The sequence below is a fragment of the Myxocyprinus asiaticus genome, chromosome 20 (genome assembly GCF_019703515.2).
Source record: "Myxocyprinus asiaticus isolate MX2 ecotype Aquarium Trade chromosome 20, UBuf_Myxa_2, whole genome shotgun sequence".
NCBI lineage: Eukaryota > Metazoa > Chordata > Actinopteri > Cypriniformes > Catostomidae > Myxocyprinus > Myxocyprinus asiaticus.
This window is the reverse complement of record NC_059363.1, coordinates 17171513-17185653: the sequence shown is the minus strand read 5'-3', so window position 1 is coordinate 17185653 and position 14141 is coordinate 17171513. Positions and strand designations below refer to the sequence as shown.

General features: G+C 38.1%; 2 protein-coding genes across 6 annotated transcripts in view; both read right to left on the bottom strand.

Annotated features, from left to right (window-relative positions):
- Positions 1-1446: 1446 nt before the first annotated feature.
- otx1 (orthodenticle homeobox 1) lies at positions 1447-7090 on the bottom strand. The gene is made up of 4 exons (XM_051645814.1): positions 6795-7090; positions 4980-5169; positions 4276-4427; positions 1447-3196 (listed from the first exon to the last, which is right to left on the bottom strand). Exons 2-4 carry the CDS (start codon positions 5074-5076, stop codon positions 2474-2476), a joined length of 972 nt encoding a protein of 323 aa, XP_051501774.1. The 5' UTR covers positions 5077-5169; positions 6795-7090; the 3' UTR covers positions 1447-2473.
- Positions 7091-10724: 3634 nt separating this feature from the next.
- The window catches only part of ehbp1 (EH domain binding protein 1), a 192629-nt gene continuing 189212 nt past the window's right edge, over positions 10725-14141 (bottom strand). For all 5 annotated transcript variants that reach the window (XM_051645796.1, XM_051645797.1, XM_051645799.1 and 2 more), the window contains 2 exons: positions 12238-12352; positions 10725-11887 (listed from right to left, as the gene is read on the bottom strand). In XM_051645796.1, the coding sequence (XP_051501756.1) occupies positions 11797-11887; positions 12238-12352 (206 nt within the window). In that variant the 3' untranslated portion in view covers positions 10725-11796. The remainder of the gene's footprint in view (positions 11888-12237; positions 12353-14141) is intronic.

Below are 14141 nucleotides of genomic sequence, written 5' to 3'. Positions count from 1 at the left end.
TTTTTCTTATTATTCTTTTGCATCTTAACTGGCACACGTTGCTTGTTAATATAGGCTACAACAGTGTACAAAAACTCTTTGAACTTATGAATACGGCATCACCTCATCAGAATCATACCAGTTTCAGCTAAAACTATTAGTGGATTTTTAGAGAGAAAACATTAGAGCCCGTTCACTCTCTCTCTCTCCCCCCTCGGGCTTAAGCAGGTGCTCCACGCGAGGGCGTGTCCGAGCTCCTCAAATTATTCCCCAGGAAGAGAGGACGCAAATGTTTGTTTGATGCCAATCGTACAAATCCATTCATGTTTATGTAGTGTCGCCGAGCTGCGGTGCCGTCTCAATGCGAACACAGTAAAACAAATATACGTCATGTTCTTCTGAGCGAGGTGTTGATTCAGCTGCCAGACCAACACATCAATAATTAGTACACAAAAACACTGAAGCTGATTAAAGTCGTGCAAATGGGTTGTTATATTCTTATAGGAATAAGCAATTGACGATGATCTAATCTCATGGAAAACATGTGATATTCGTTGTAAATTAAGGTTATATCGATAAACTAAGGAAGCCTATCTCTTTAATGTGCAGTGTTGGCAATATTTTTGTTTTTTGTATTTAAAATAAAAAGCGAAATCCTAAAAAATAAACCATATACATAAATTAGTATTTTAAATTATGCAGACGTACTCTGTAGCCTACACGTTTGTTTTCTTTTATCTATCCACTGCTTAATCGGTAAAAAAAAAAAAAAAAAATCTGTTCCAACACGTTCATCGAGACAGCTTTGCCGAGCTCATGTTTTCTCCAACTATTTCTTTAATGGCCCGGTGCCTGACTGCTGCCTCCCTCCCGCTTTTGACCTATTAACCCAGACCCACCCACGTCATTACCGAATCAGAAGAGGCGATATTGCTCCGGGTAATTTTGGCGAAACGCTCTTGTGCTCTAGAGCGCGCGGAGATTCTGCTGGGAAGCAATTACCACACGCGCATTCAATTACGACCTGATCAAATGCGTCATAATTATTTAAGAAATTCTGCGGTGCTGTGGCCTCAAACAGCCTGCACAAGTTGTTTAAACGATTGTGTGTTCCTAAAGACGAATATAAAATGGTTAAGTCATCGGTTTGATTGTATAAGTTTTCCCCCCATACATTACAGCATCCATAACAAACAACTGCTTTAAGAGGCAACAGATATAATCCTTTCCACAAACCGGGGGAAAAAAAATATTAGTGACGTGATTTCACATACGCGATTCCAAAATCCTTACAGTCAAAAGTTTACTCGGATGGAATTCTTTGCCTCTTGAGTTCAGTGCAGATCTTCATTCAGCTCTCAGGGAGCACAGGTTAGAAATTAAAATAATTGTGTAGTGTTCGAAATCTGAAACCTCATCCAAGATCTCAACGAAGAAATCAAATTGTATCGTGTTTTATGTTTTAGTTATTTATTGTTCGTTGACAGTTCAAAACATTTTCAACATACGAGTAAAATTTGGGTGTTAAAAGTGGACATAACCCAGTCAAGTCATGTGAAAATTGTGGTTGTTAACTGGTCTTTATTGCGGACATGAATGTAATGATCTGCGCCTGCAGTACATTCAGCATTTCACTGGCATTTGGGTATTCTTTCTTAAAACCATATTTTGTTACCCACATTATCATTTTTAGGTTAAGTCAAGTGCTGTTAAAACCATCCAACAATTTAATCACGCCCGTGCAGTTTCACCTCAATAAACCTTCAAATGCTAGTTTACCTAATAAAATATCATAACCAAATATCCCCACTCAAAATGTCTCATTCCCCCCCCCCCATTCCCTTAAAATATTGTTCTCAATATAAAAACTTAGTATTTTTCAGGGTAACAAAATTGGTTTCAGTCTATCAAATAAATCCAGCGGCCAATTCTTGATCTTTGGATTATTGGGGGAAAAGATTTACATAAAGTCTTTTTTGAAATCCAGTAACACCAACTAAATATGGTCAATGTAACTGACCCACATACATATGTACACAATTCAGCTCCGTTCAGCTGACTAGAATCTGTCATCCTAAAAAATAACCATATTTAGAAAACGAAACAGCTGTACAAGTTGAGAGGTGGAAGTAAAACGGTCGCTGAGCGTTCAGTGTCCCGTGTAGAGAAACGGTAATCCAGATCAGGCAGGAGAGTGACGCGAGTTCGATAGATTATTTAAGAAAGAACCCTCGTTCTTCAAGTTATTCTAATTAAAAGGGACAAAAGGGAAAACAAGCTTTCATTTCCCTCCACAACTTTGCCATTTTTGCTCCTTTTTATTTTTTCTCAATTTAAAAAATGTGATGAACATTTAACTATTTTGTTAAAACCTGCAGGTCCAATATATATATATATATATATATATATATATATATATATATATTGTCCCCTTAAACTCAGCACACTATTAAAACAGAGAGATGGGGAAAATAGTGGCATTAGAAAAATCAGATCACAAGACTTGGAACCTCCAGGATGCTTGGTCTTTGTAGTCCAAACAGTCTGTAGTGTTGAAGTTGAGCTTCCAGGAGGAGGCTGTTTGCTCCTTGTAATCCAGGCAGTCAGAAGAATTAAAGGCCAGGCCAGTGCCACTGTAGGCCTGGTGGTGATGGTGGTGGTGATGTCCTGAGGACTGACTGATGTGGTGATGGGGGTGTGTGGGCATGGACGAAGCCGTCATAGGGCTGAGCTGATGAGGGTGGTGGTGAGAGTGCATGGGGGTCAGATAGGAGCCACAGTCCACCCCGCTGAAGTAAGAACTGGAAGGAGCTGGGTAGCCCTGGCTATAGCCGGTGGTCTGGTTGTAGGGCATGGGGTAGGAGGAACCGGCCGTGCCTGAGACGGAACGTTGCATGCAGGAAGCATTTGAGGGAGCGACAGGTTCTGGCAGGGAGACGGATGGGGGAGCAGAGCCTGGAGAAATGGCAGGGCTCCAGATTGAGGAGACAGTACTGATAGAGGTAGAGGTGCTGCTAATGCCTGTGTTATTGGTAGAGGAAGAAGAGGACGAGGAAGAGCCTGCACTGGAGACAGCAGGAGGGGTGAACTGCCCGCTGCTCTCTGAGCCTGTGCTCTCCCGGGTAGGTGAGGATTTCTTCTTTGCAGGCCGAGCTTTAGTATTGCTGCCACTCTGCTGCTGCTGACGACATTTGGCGCGACGATTCTTAAACCAAACCTGCAGAACAGAGAGAGGAAATAAACAAACGCAATTAAAATATGCTTTAAAATGTACAGAAAAATGATCTTTGAACAACACCTTTGAAAGACCTACACGTCCAGCACAGTCCATTATCCACAAAACACACCCACCCACATACAGAGCTCCATTAAATTATTATGAAGACCTTCCGTGCATGTCTGAAGGACACGCTGGAGAGCCATTGTGCAATATTAGAGTGGAAAATAGCTAGTTATTAGCAGTTCCTGGTGTTAATTTGCATGCAGGTCCTTTTTGCTTTACTGTGTGGATCTAATTTCAGTACTTGTAGACGGCAGGGTGATAGCAGCCTATTGAATTTCTCCGCAGAGATGGTAATTCAATAGTGGAAGGAGGGTCTGACCGTGTAAAGCGTTTTGTTTCACGTGCTTATTAAGAGCAAATAAAATTGCTTGGGAAATTGACAGAGGCAGAGGGGTGCTCCTTTAGGCCTCAGTTCACATCAGTAATGCATTATTTACAGTGGACTGTGGGAATTCTACATTTCCTCATCACATGATATTAACATCAATTTTAAGGTGAAGTGAGCCTTCATCGCAGTGAACACCCGAGAAACATCTAAGTGCCTTCATAACTTTGGTCTATCCAAGCAGCAGCCTTAGGAGCACATTTCAACCGATTCAGTGTGTGTAAGCAAATGCCCTAAACACTGCAAGACATTGCAATGGTTTGGAGAACAAAAGTCATTCAAGCATAATAGTTCAATCTTTCATATTACATCATTCAAACATTTATCACCATAAAATCAAACACAGACAGAGACAAGCAGCAGAAAAACATGACTACTAACCCTAGTTTGTATAGCTGTATAACTAGTTTAGCAACCAAAACAAATGTTAAAACACACTCCTACCAGTCTACAATAATTGAAATGATTAAACTACTGTGCACTTTTATGAAAATCAGTAGGTGGAGCAGGTAAGCATAATGCTCATTAGCGTATGTTTTTGGAAGGTTGCCATGCTTGAACAATAAAGTTTCTTAAAAGAACGATTTGGTTGGAGTGAATTCATCAGACATTTTGTGGTTACATGTACCTGAACTCTGGACTCGGGAAGGTTGATCTTCAGTGCCACCTCCTCTCTCATAAATATGTCCGGATAACGAGTTTTGGCAAAGAGCGCTTCGAGAATGTCAAGCTGTGAGCGCGTAAAGGTTGTTCTTTCCCGCCGTTGTTTTCTGGGCGTTGCTGCACAATTCAAATATAACAAAAAGAAAGTGTACGCGTTATATTTACAGAATGAACGTGTGGAAATGTTTGTGGGGTAATATATATATATATAGTTTCAGGATATTTCAAGGCCTATTTTATTCAATGAAAATATTCTTTCTAAAGCAAAACGATCAAAAGTAGCTAATTATTGAGTTACTTTACAGGCAAAACCCTTTTGGAGATTATTTTGTTTTCTTTTGTAAAATCATGACACAGTGAGCATACTAGGCCCAATAAGTTTGGCAAAAATATATATAAAAAAACAAACAAACAAACAAACAAAAAACAAATATATATATATATATATATATATATATATATATATATTTCTACATATTTACAAAAAATATTTCTCAAGAACTTTACACACATACAATAAGTCTCAGTATAAGCGTTTTAATAAAGTGCACAGAACATCATTTTGTGTAAGAAAGAAAACAAAACAGTAAAAACACACATCAGTTAAAATCACGCTCACATTTTGACACAGATGTATATCATCATGTATAGTGCGTGTTAAATATGTACCTGGATATCCGACAGACGGGTGCAGTAGGTCCATGGCGGCGCCGCTCAGCCCCAGGCCGTTCATGGCGTAGGGGGGCTGTTTGAGGTATGACATCATGCTAGAGGCAGTCACGGGTCCCCCCAGATCTTGCCAATAGTTCGATTTCCCCCGATGTTGCAGTTTGACGAAGGACGGACCCAAATTATATAACTGAAATTATATAATTGTAATGCAATATTAATTAGTCTGGTATGCGTTTAGGAAAGTAGCTATAAGAAATGCCAAGTGAGTTAAATTGAGTTTTTGAAACTATGAGAACGTTATAACGTAAATTATTAAACGTCATTAGTACCTGTATGTAGTTCTCTTTAAAATGAGTATATGGGAGAAAAGAAAGACAACCTTGAAATTACCCAAAATTTGAAAATCAAGAAACCAATTTAAAGAACTGTTTATTCGTACTATTTAATTTTATTATTATAATTATGTCATTATATTATTTATTATTGTACATTTAATATAGACAATGTGGGTCTTAATTTCTCCTTCCAAAATAATACATGGCAAAACCGAATATGAATGCTTAACGCAATTTACACAAATTGTTACTGTATTTTTTTTTTTTTTTTTTTTTTTCTGGCTTGCAACAATACAACTAAATAGTTCCCCTTGTATATTCCGCACTATATTTAATATTCCTTTAAATATATAAAAAAGTCGAACTTTATAAATAATTGTTTCCCAGTCAAAGCACTGATGTATTATTATTATTATTATTATTATTATTATTATTATTATATTCCAGCTTCATCCCGGTCTAAACAAGGCCTAAGACTAAATCTCTGCGATTTAGAAGCACTTACTTAAAATAATAATAATTAAAAAATAATAATAAAACGTACAAGGCCTAATAAATGGTCTCCTGGGTCACACTGAATTTAGTATTGTGTAAAAAGTCTAATAAAACCCCTATTTTAAATTAACAAATGAAGTTAAAAATAGAGAACAGTTCAAGCAGGCTACCGAGTAGTATAGCATATTCAGTGTATTGTAGATACTGATTGAGAGCCTAAATAATAATAATAATAATAATAATAAATTATTTTTAGCTATTTTTATTAACACATCGTATTATTATTTTTTTTTTCCTTGGCAATTTATTTTAAACCAAATTTAGGAGCCGACTACCGATCGGAAATGAATATGGATGGGTCCCGTGCTGAGAGAACCGAACCGCTGAGTAGTCTGTGTATTCCAATCTATTCTTACTTATTCTTTACTCTGTGAAGACTGCTTAAAAGAACACAACTACGTGCAAATTAACTCAATCACAATGCAGATTAGACCTATGGGGAAACACTTTCATTTCTAGGCCTTATCACTAAAATAATTTAACAAAAAACAAAACACGCCTCTCCAATTACTCTCCAAGTGAGTTGGTTTACACTGCCGTGATGAGCTGATCTTTCCCAAACTTCTCATGTTCAATAAAACATATGGGTCACTATTTTTACATGTATTTTATTTTATTCTGTTGCCTCTGACAGTTAGGCTACCCAACTGTTTACTGCGCTACTTAAAACACTACTGACGTTCATACAGATAATGAAACAACACAAAAATAATAACTGGAACATTTAAAAACTCCTTTCAAAGAGAAACATGTTTCGACATTGTCCCACAAAAAAAGAGAGCACGTTATAGCCTAGTAACAATACTAAAACAAGTGCATTAAACACTAAAGCTTTATTTGTTCAATTTTGCGGAGTGTTGAAAAAGCTCAACTATAAAAATAGAATAAAATAATTCTAAACGAAAAATTGCATTTGTCTTACCTTTTGCAGAACTCCCTGTCCTTCTCGTCCACTGAATTTTTGCAGTCCGACGAGTCAATAAAAAAAATATCCACCAGTCGAAGTGTTCAGGAAGGCAATTCGACCGACCCACACCAAATAAATAACGTCTAAAACTCCTCAAAACTGAAGATATGCAGCAATATTGATATGTCACACGTGCCTGGCTTTAGCTGGACTTGTCTAGCCTATTCAGAGTGTGATCGCTGGGTTTAAAATCAAATACAACAAACTCATTTGCTTTGGCTTGCTCGTTCGTGTCTGTCACTAGTTTAAGGTGATTGCTAATGTAGACGGATGGAGATTGATCACCTTCTCCTAACCCTGCCTCTCTAAGAGCGTAGGACACCTGCAGATCCGCCCACTTTAACCAATCGCCGTCTTCCCTCTGCTTGATTGACAACTAAAGCAACCAGTCCAAGGTTAGAACATCCTCGAAGCCCCACCCCCCGCTGACTAAAGACATCAAGAACAGGCATCGTCCAAATAAATCATTTGAAAGTCGAGAAGACCTAATATTTCAAAATTGTTGACATTAGACTATATAAAAAACAAAAACAAAAATATAATGTAAAATATCAGAATCTAGGCTTTAGCTAAAATGTTGGTTTAAATGAAGGGGTAGGCTAGGCCTATCAGAAACTGTTTATGCCGTATTTAAAGGCCGATATCTTACCGAAAGTCCTTAAAAGTGCGACAAAGACCGAAACATTTCATTTGCAAGTCGTGGCAAATCAATTATTTGTATTTTATTTTATTTGTATTTTATTTGTTTTTGCAACTGTGATTGTTTTGCGACTTCAAACGTCATTAACATAAAATAGTAGTAATTTATTCGCTGAAATAATAGATAAATTAACCAGCGTGAATTAAATAAAATAGAATACCTAAAATAAATAACGTGGACTTCGGGGTCTTTGATGAAATGGCTGAGAGCATCCAAAATACACCACAAATTCACAAAGAAACATTTGATATAGAATTCCTTTACGATTTATGCTGTGCGTCGATTTCAAGCGGGATACAAATACAGCAAAAAAAAGTTTAATTTATCCACTTTATCTATTTTCATTTTTATTGCTACCCCGCCTCATGAATATTAATGAGTGGCTAATCCCCACTTAGAATTACATTTCAGAATAGTGTGCGTAAAGTTTAATAGGCAGACGGAGAGGAAACGTGAAAGGGACTGAAGAAAAACTCGCCACTTCCAGAAAAGAAACGAAATCAGCACACAGAGAGAGTCTGAGCCACAGAGAATCAAAGAAAGCACCTTTCAAGCCTCACTTTCCCAAAGAAATGCCAATAAAATACGGTAACAGAATATCACGGAGGGCGCGGTGTTTCCTTAACTGTCTCTGAAAGGCTCAGAAGATCTTAATAAGGCTTTTAATAATAAGGTCCTTTTGTTGATCTCACAAAATCAACTCATTCTAATTGAGGCCTGAGCTGAAAGCGACCTAATGTTCAAAGCAAGTGACCGCCGGAGGAACGAAATTACATTTTTACTATATGGGGCATCCAATCAAAGGGCGGCTTTACAAGTTCTTCTATAGATCAACAAAGTCATGGACAAAAGTACTCTTGGGAGTAACAGAGATGCTGCTGTTAGCAGTCAATAGACGAGGAAAAACTATAGAGAAAGTTTTTGGATGCTGGACGAAGTGAATGCGCATATTACATGTTTATACTGCTCGTTTAAAGCACAAGTGCTGGCTCTTCTAGGCCCCCCCCCCCCCAAAAAGGCAGATTCCACCTGCTTCTAAACTACAACAACGGATAAAAAAAAAATTATGTTAACAAAATGTGATCCTCAAACACACAAATAAATAAAGGCTATTATTCCTGCATTTCGTCCTTCTTCTGGTTGATTCTCTCAGTCCTGATGTTGCTAAGACCCCGTGATAAACCCAGAACAAGTATCAAGTTATCAGGTTGCAGGAAGCTTTTGTAATAAGAGTATTTTGTCTAATCCCAAATTGCAGTCGAATTTTCTAAATGCTGAGCTCGTAAATCTCGGGATTAGAGGAGGCGAGAAGAGGAGGGGGAAAGTTTGGTTTCTTTAGCCGACAGGATGGGAGCGGATCGGCGATGTTGTCGGTCCTTATTAAAACGATGATGCATAAAATACGATATTGAAGCTCGAACAGAAGGCTTGGTACCGTTTCCTCTCGGTGTATTTTAGGACGTGGGAAGGATATTCAGCGGTTGACGGTCTTTGTGAAGTCCAACTGTTCAACACCTGAAGTCAGGCCGTGGACTTCAAAGCAGCTGGATCCGCAGCACGCGCTACAATGATCATCATACGCCGCTTTTGGAGAGCTTGCTTTCGATAAAACACACACACACACACACACACACATTTATATAATCCTTTTTATTGCATTTTCCACTAAACATATTTACTTTGTTTGAGTTCGAGTACACTAGTTGGCAAAGAGGGCAACAATCAGGTAAGGGAATTATCTTTTTTGATGTGAATGTGAACTAAAACGACCAAGATCTAAATATCAAAGCTCCTTAAAATGCTGGAATTATTATTATTATTATTATTATTTTCGTGTGATAAAGATAGGCCTACGTGAGTGTGAAAAGCAGTAGGTTAATTTAATGCTCGAGGTAGGCTATCTGAACTTTCTGTCGATTGGCCAGAACACACGGTTAAACTAGATCACTTTCTAATAAATTATAAAGTTTTAATTTAATGTGAAAAGTTGCAGTCAAACGAGAAATAGGCATGTATTTTTTTATTTATTTTTTTGACCGCAGATAAACAAACAAACAAACAAAAAAAAAAATCTATTTGACTATAAAACTGAAACCTAAATTTTATTTACAATTTGAGTGGAAAAAGTTAAAGCGCTGCAGACTGAAGAGAGGCTCATAAAATGCAAAAGACATAGCCTATTCCAAATGTAAAATGTTCCATTAAGGTGACGCCACGTTTCACTGGGACAAATGTACATAGATGTGTCTTGGATTAAATTAGGCATCCAAATGGACTGCAGAACAGTTCAAAGCGGTCATTTTGATTTGAACACCACGTTACCGTTTCATCGGGATTACACGGACCTCGTCACAGATCTAATGCATAAAATTATGACATGCATTTCAAGCCCTCTCACGACCTCAAACTCTCAGATTAGTTAAGGCAACAAACAATTGTCCTTTTCCGCTGCAGTGTAATGGTTTGTGAGCGCCAATAAGTGTCTCCTTATTCCTAAAATTACAATCATCCTTGATAACTGCAAAATTAGAAAACAAAAACTATACGCCCGGGGGGAAAATGGAGGTACAGTCGGACCCAAGCGGAGAAACCATCAGCAAATTACTGTAGAAGTATTAGAAGGGCTCAGGGAGGACGTCAGCTGTCAAAACTTATTTTGCTTGTTAAATGGAGGATGCGGTGATGGCTGTTTGGCTGAGAGTGAAGAGTCTGTCTCACATGTATGAATGAAAACAGATGCTTTGGACAGAGTGATGTTGCCTTAATCTCCCTCTGAGGAACGACCTCAAACAAAACAAACAGCAAACATTCATTTATAAATAACCGTGAACCGCAGGGGAATTTTCAACAAAAAACCACCAGACGTCACTTTTGAGTGCCTGTAAATGTAAAGTAGCCTATTTGTTGATCATTTTTGTCATGTTAATGCGCAGTGCGACTTCTTAGTTTTTTTTAGTTTCTTTACAATTGTCTGAAACAGAACGTAGAAACGAAAAAATGAATAAAATTCTTTCATCGAGATTACAATTACATTATAAATGTGTAATTAATCGAACAAACTAAATTATTATTAAAATGAATAGAATTACTTAAACGTCACAATTGAAATTTTCTCAGAGTTTATTCAGCAGCCTATACCAGATGGCCAAATCCATTAGAAACACTAAAAACCACACAAACTGCTGTTTGCTTCGAGTATGAAATCATCTGAATTTATTGAACAGTGATATTTATAGTACAGTGGAATAAATAAACCGGTGATGCTCATACAATAAAGACGTGAAACTAAAATATGCCGACAAGACAATCCCATTTCTTCCTCTCTTCTAGCTATACAATAAATATTGATAAAGTCCTTGAGCAAATGTACAGGATTGTGAAGATGAGTACTTTAAAAACGTCTCAAACAGTAATAAATTACTCTGATCGTGACTGCTTCTTAAATGTTGTTTTTTTTTGTTTGTTTTTTAAGCCTCAAACAGTGAAATAAAAATGTACAACATAATGGTTTATTTCAGCAAAATCACCTTCAAACTAACCAAGCTCTAAAATGTTTGGTAAACATATTAAACTTAAAAATCCAGTAAAACACAAAATTATTTTTTTTTTTAAAGTCCCCTTATGGAAAAATTCTACATATAAAAAAGTTGAGTAATTAAAACATTTCATTATCACGCAGCTCTTGTTAGAGGAGAACATGTTGATCGATTTTCTTAAAACTGAAATGTGATATGATCTGAAATCCAATCCTCTTCACAAACAGAAAATGTCCCCAGTAAAACCTCTACTGTGCTGTACTGAAACTTTTGAGTCATACTTTCCTGCAAAAAGGGGAAACACATTCTGTGTTCTGATTAAAGTTAAGTTATCTGGGGACACTTTTCTCTCACAATTTTAATGGATTTAACCATTTAGTCAGAAAGTTTTACAATTGTACATCTCATTAAATATTAGTTCCTTAAGTACCTTTTTTGTGAAATCAAACCAACCAACCCTAATAATCGTAATTATAATGATAATGCTTTTGTATTTGTGTATGTGAAACAATCTCTCTGTATAACCTAAACAGGAAGGCATCTAAGGGTCTTCAACATTTGCTTAGCCCTTAGTCATAACAAAAACTTCTACATATAAAGATTTAAAATAACAATAATGAACTGTATGCTATGATGTTTATGACACTAACACATTTCAAGACATTTTAGTGTACACGTGTTATCTTTGTCCTTTAGCATATATTTGCTTCGGAAATTACATTCACTGAAGAACACATTTCTCCTCTTTCTTTGCCATCTTGCCTTTGTTCTGTTCCAGGGTTCTCTCCAGGTGCTCGTCTTCCTCTTCAGCTCTGTCGACACACACACACACACACACACACACACACACACACACACACACACACACACACACACACACACACACACACACACACACAGGATCAAAGGTCATGGACAGGGACACAGCAGAAAGACACCTGCACCTCCGCCACCTATGACCTGTACTCTGTCTGAACTGCTTCAGAGTCACTTCACTCTTGAAATATTCACAACCCCTGTTTACCTGACCCCCCCACCAAAAAACACCTAAACACACTCTGTGTCAAAGAGAATGTGGGTGACTGCAATCTTTGGCCTTTAAAACCCTCTCTGAACCACACAAGAGCCTTGAGGACTTCTGCCTTGCAGCGGGTGGACTTACTCTTTCTCCTGGGCGTCCAGGTCTCTGACTAGTGCGTCACGTTTGTTGACCAGTATGACGAGCTCATCCAGGAGGAGCTGCTCTCTGCGCTTTTGTGCCTCTGTCTTCTGCCAGTCTAAATGGAGAAAGGAAACAAGGGAGAACTTCTTGAGGAAAAGCTTGGGATGTTGGTTGCACTTACCAACACAATCTAGTACAAAAAGACTTAAAGACACAAACATCATATACTGAGTTTCAGTGTTTGAAAAGCACAACTGTCCCATGATAAATGTTGCCTATAATGTTTAGCATTATGTTGTTGAGTTATTATTAGGCAGGGTGCCTACAGGTTCCTGTATGGAGAGCAGCCACTCAGAAAGAATCTGATAACACAAGTAAACACTGAGTTCATTACCTGCTTTCAAATACCTCGAAAGTGCTCCCAAAGTCATGCATTGCTGCTGTTCTGAGACCAAGATTAAACACCACAAAATCAGCCCCATTAATAATTTCTAATTCAAATTCTCCACTGAAACTTGGAATTGGTACAAGGTCTTCATGTTTTGGTGTATGCTTTTTTCTTTTTTTTTTTTTGGGAAAAATAATAAATATACTTTTATGTATGTAAAGTTTGTGACTATATCCAAGGTCTTTGCGAGGCGACCTGGTCCTGAACCCCTGCCAACAGTGGGTCTGAAATATTAGCCAGGCAGACGAGATCAGGCCTTACTGATACCAGTGCAGATTAGGCCCTGCTCACAGCCAAGGGTAAGTTATCTTACCAGGCCTATTCTTCAGCCCGCTGTAAGAACAGACTGTACCAGTGTCTTTACACTGCTTTATAAGTGCTCCCTCATGCACATATACTCACAAAACACTCACACATACACAAAATAAACTAAAAACATAGCATCTATCTGCGACTGATTTTGTAACAGAGACAAAAAGATAAAACGCACATTCGACCTTCTGAAATGTCAATCCTTAAAATAAGTGTACTTCATTAAAAATAAATATTTCTGCTCTGGTTGTGTGATATTGCAGTGTGGTGCTGAGAGTAGAGTTTGTCTCGAAAGGTCTGCTCCTCGCTCTCCTTTAACCTTCTCTGCCTTTGAAGTGAAGCACAGTGGCAAAATGAACACAGTTTCAATATTTAAAAGTTATTTGGCCTCCAGCAGCTAAATGAAAGTCTTTGGTGTTCTGTCATTAGGCTTGAGAGAGGCTAATACTAAGAGCACGCCACCAAATATTTGAGAGGATTTGTCTCTGTTTTAACACATTAATAGAACTTTAAGAAAAGCAGCAGGAAGGAAAATAAAAAAGGGCCACTCTTCTTTAAAGAGCAATTTAACAAATTTAGTTGAGAAACAAACACATATTAAGTTAAAAATGTTTTATTACACTAGCAAATTAAATGCAAATTCAAGGAATGTTCCTGTGATATGGGCCGGTCATTTCCTGACAGCATTCAACTTAACATCCTAAAGGCCTTTCCTCTTCCACAGCTACTGTTTATGCTGCATCACTCTCCATACGTTCTCTGCCTCTTTGACTCACCAGCCCACTCTTTAATTCGCTCTGTCATTTCTGCTACCCCTCCGTCAAAAACGACAATGCCTACTTCACAAAGACCTGCCTGGAGAGTAGGCTACATCCAACAAAAACGTCTTCTGCATGTCCCAAAGACGTAGAGAGAGAGAGAGAGAGAGAGAGAGAGAGTGAAAGCCCCTCGACTCTTTACCTCCTCCCTCCTCTTCCCCTTCAGCATTCCCAGCCAAAAAGCCACAGATCCTCCCCTGCACCTCCGGCAGAGGCCACATGCAGCTGTCAATCAAAGAGGAGCATTGCCGCCCCCCTCATTAAGAAGGTAAACAATGAATATAGACGCTGAGGGACAAGGCTGAGTAAACGAGTGATCATGACCA

Excerpts from the sequence above, each read along its gene's own strand:
- otx1 (XM_051645814.1), bottom strand. The coding sequence starts at position 5,076 with ATGATGTCATACCTCAAACAGCCCCCCTACGCCATGAACGGCCTGGGG. Across the intron at positions 4,428-4,979 it reads CCCGTCTGTCGGATATCCAG|CAACGCCCAGAAAACAACGG; the intron begins GTACATATTTAA and ends TGAATTGTGCAG. Across the intron at positions 3,197-4,275 it reads TTCCCGAGTCCAGAGTTCAG|GTTTGGTTTAAGAATCGTCG; the intron begins GTACATGTAACC and ends TCTGTTCTGCAG.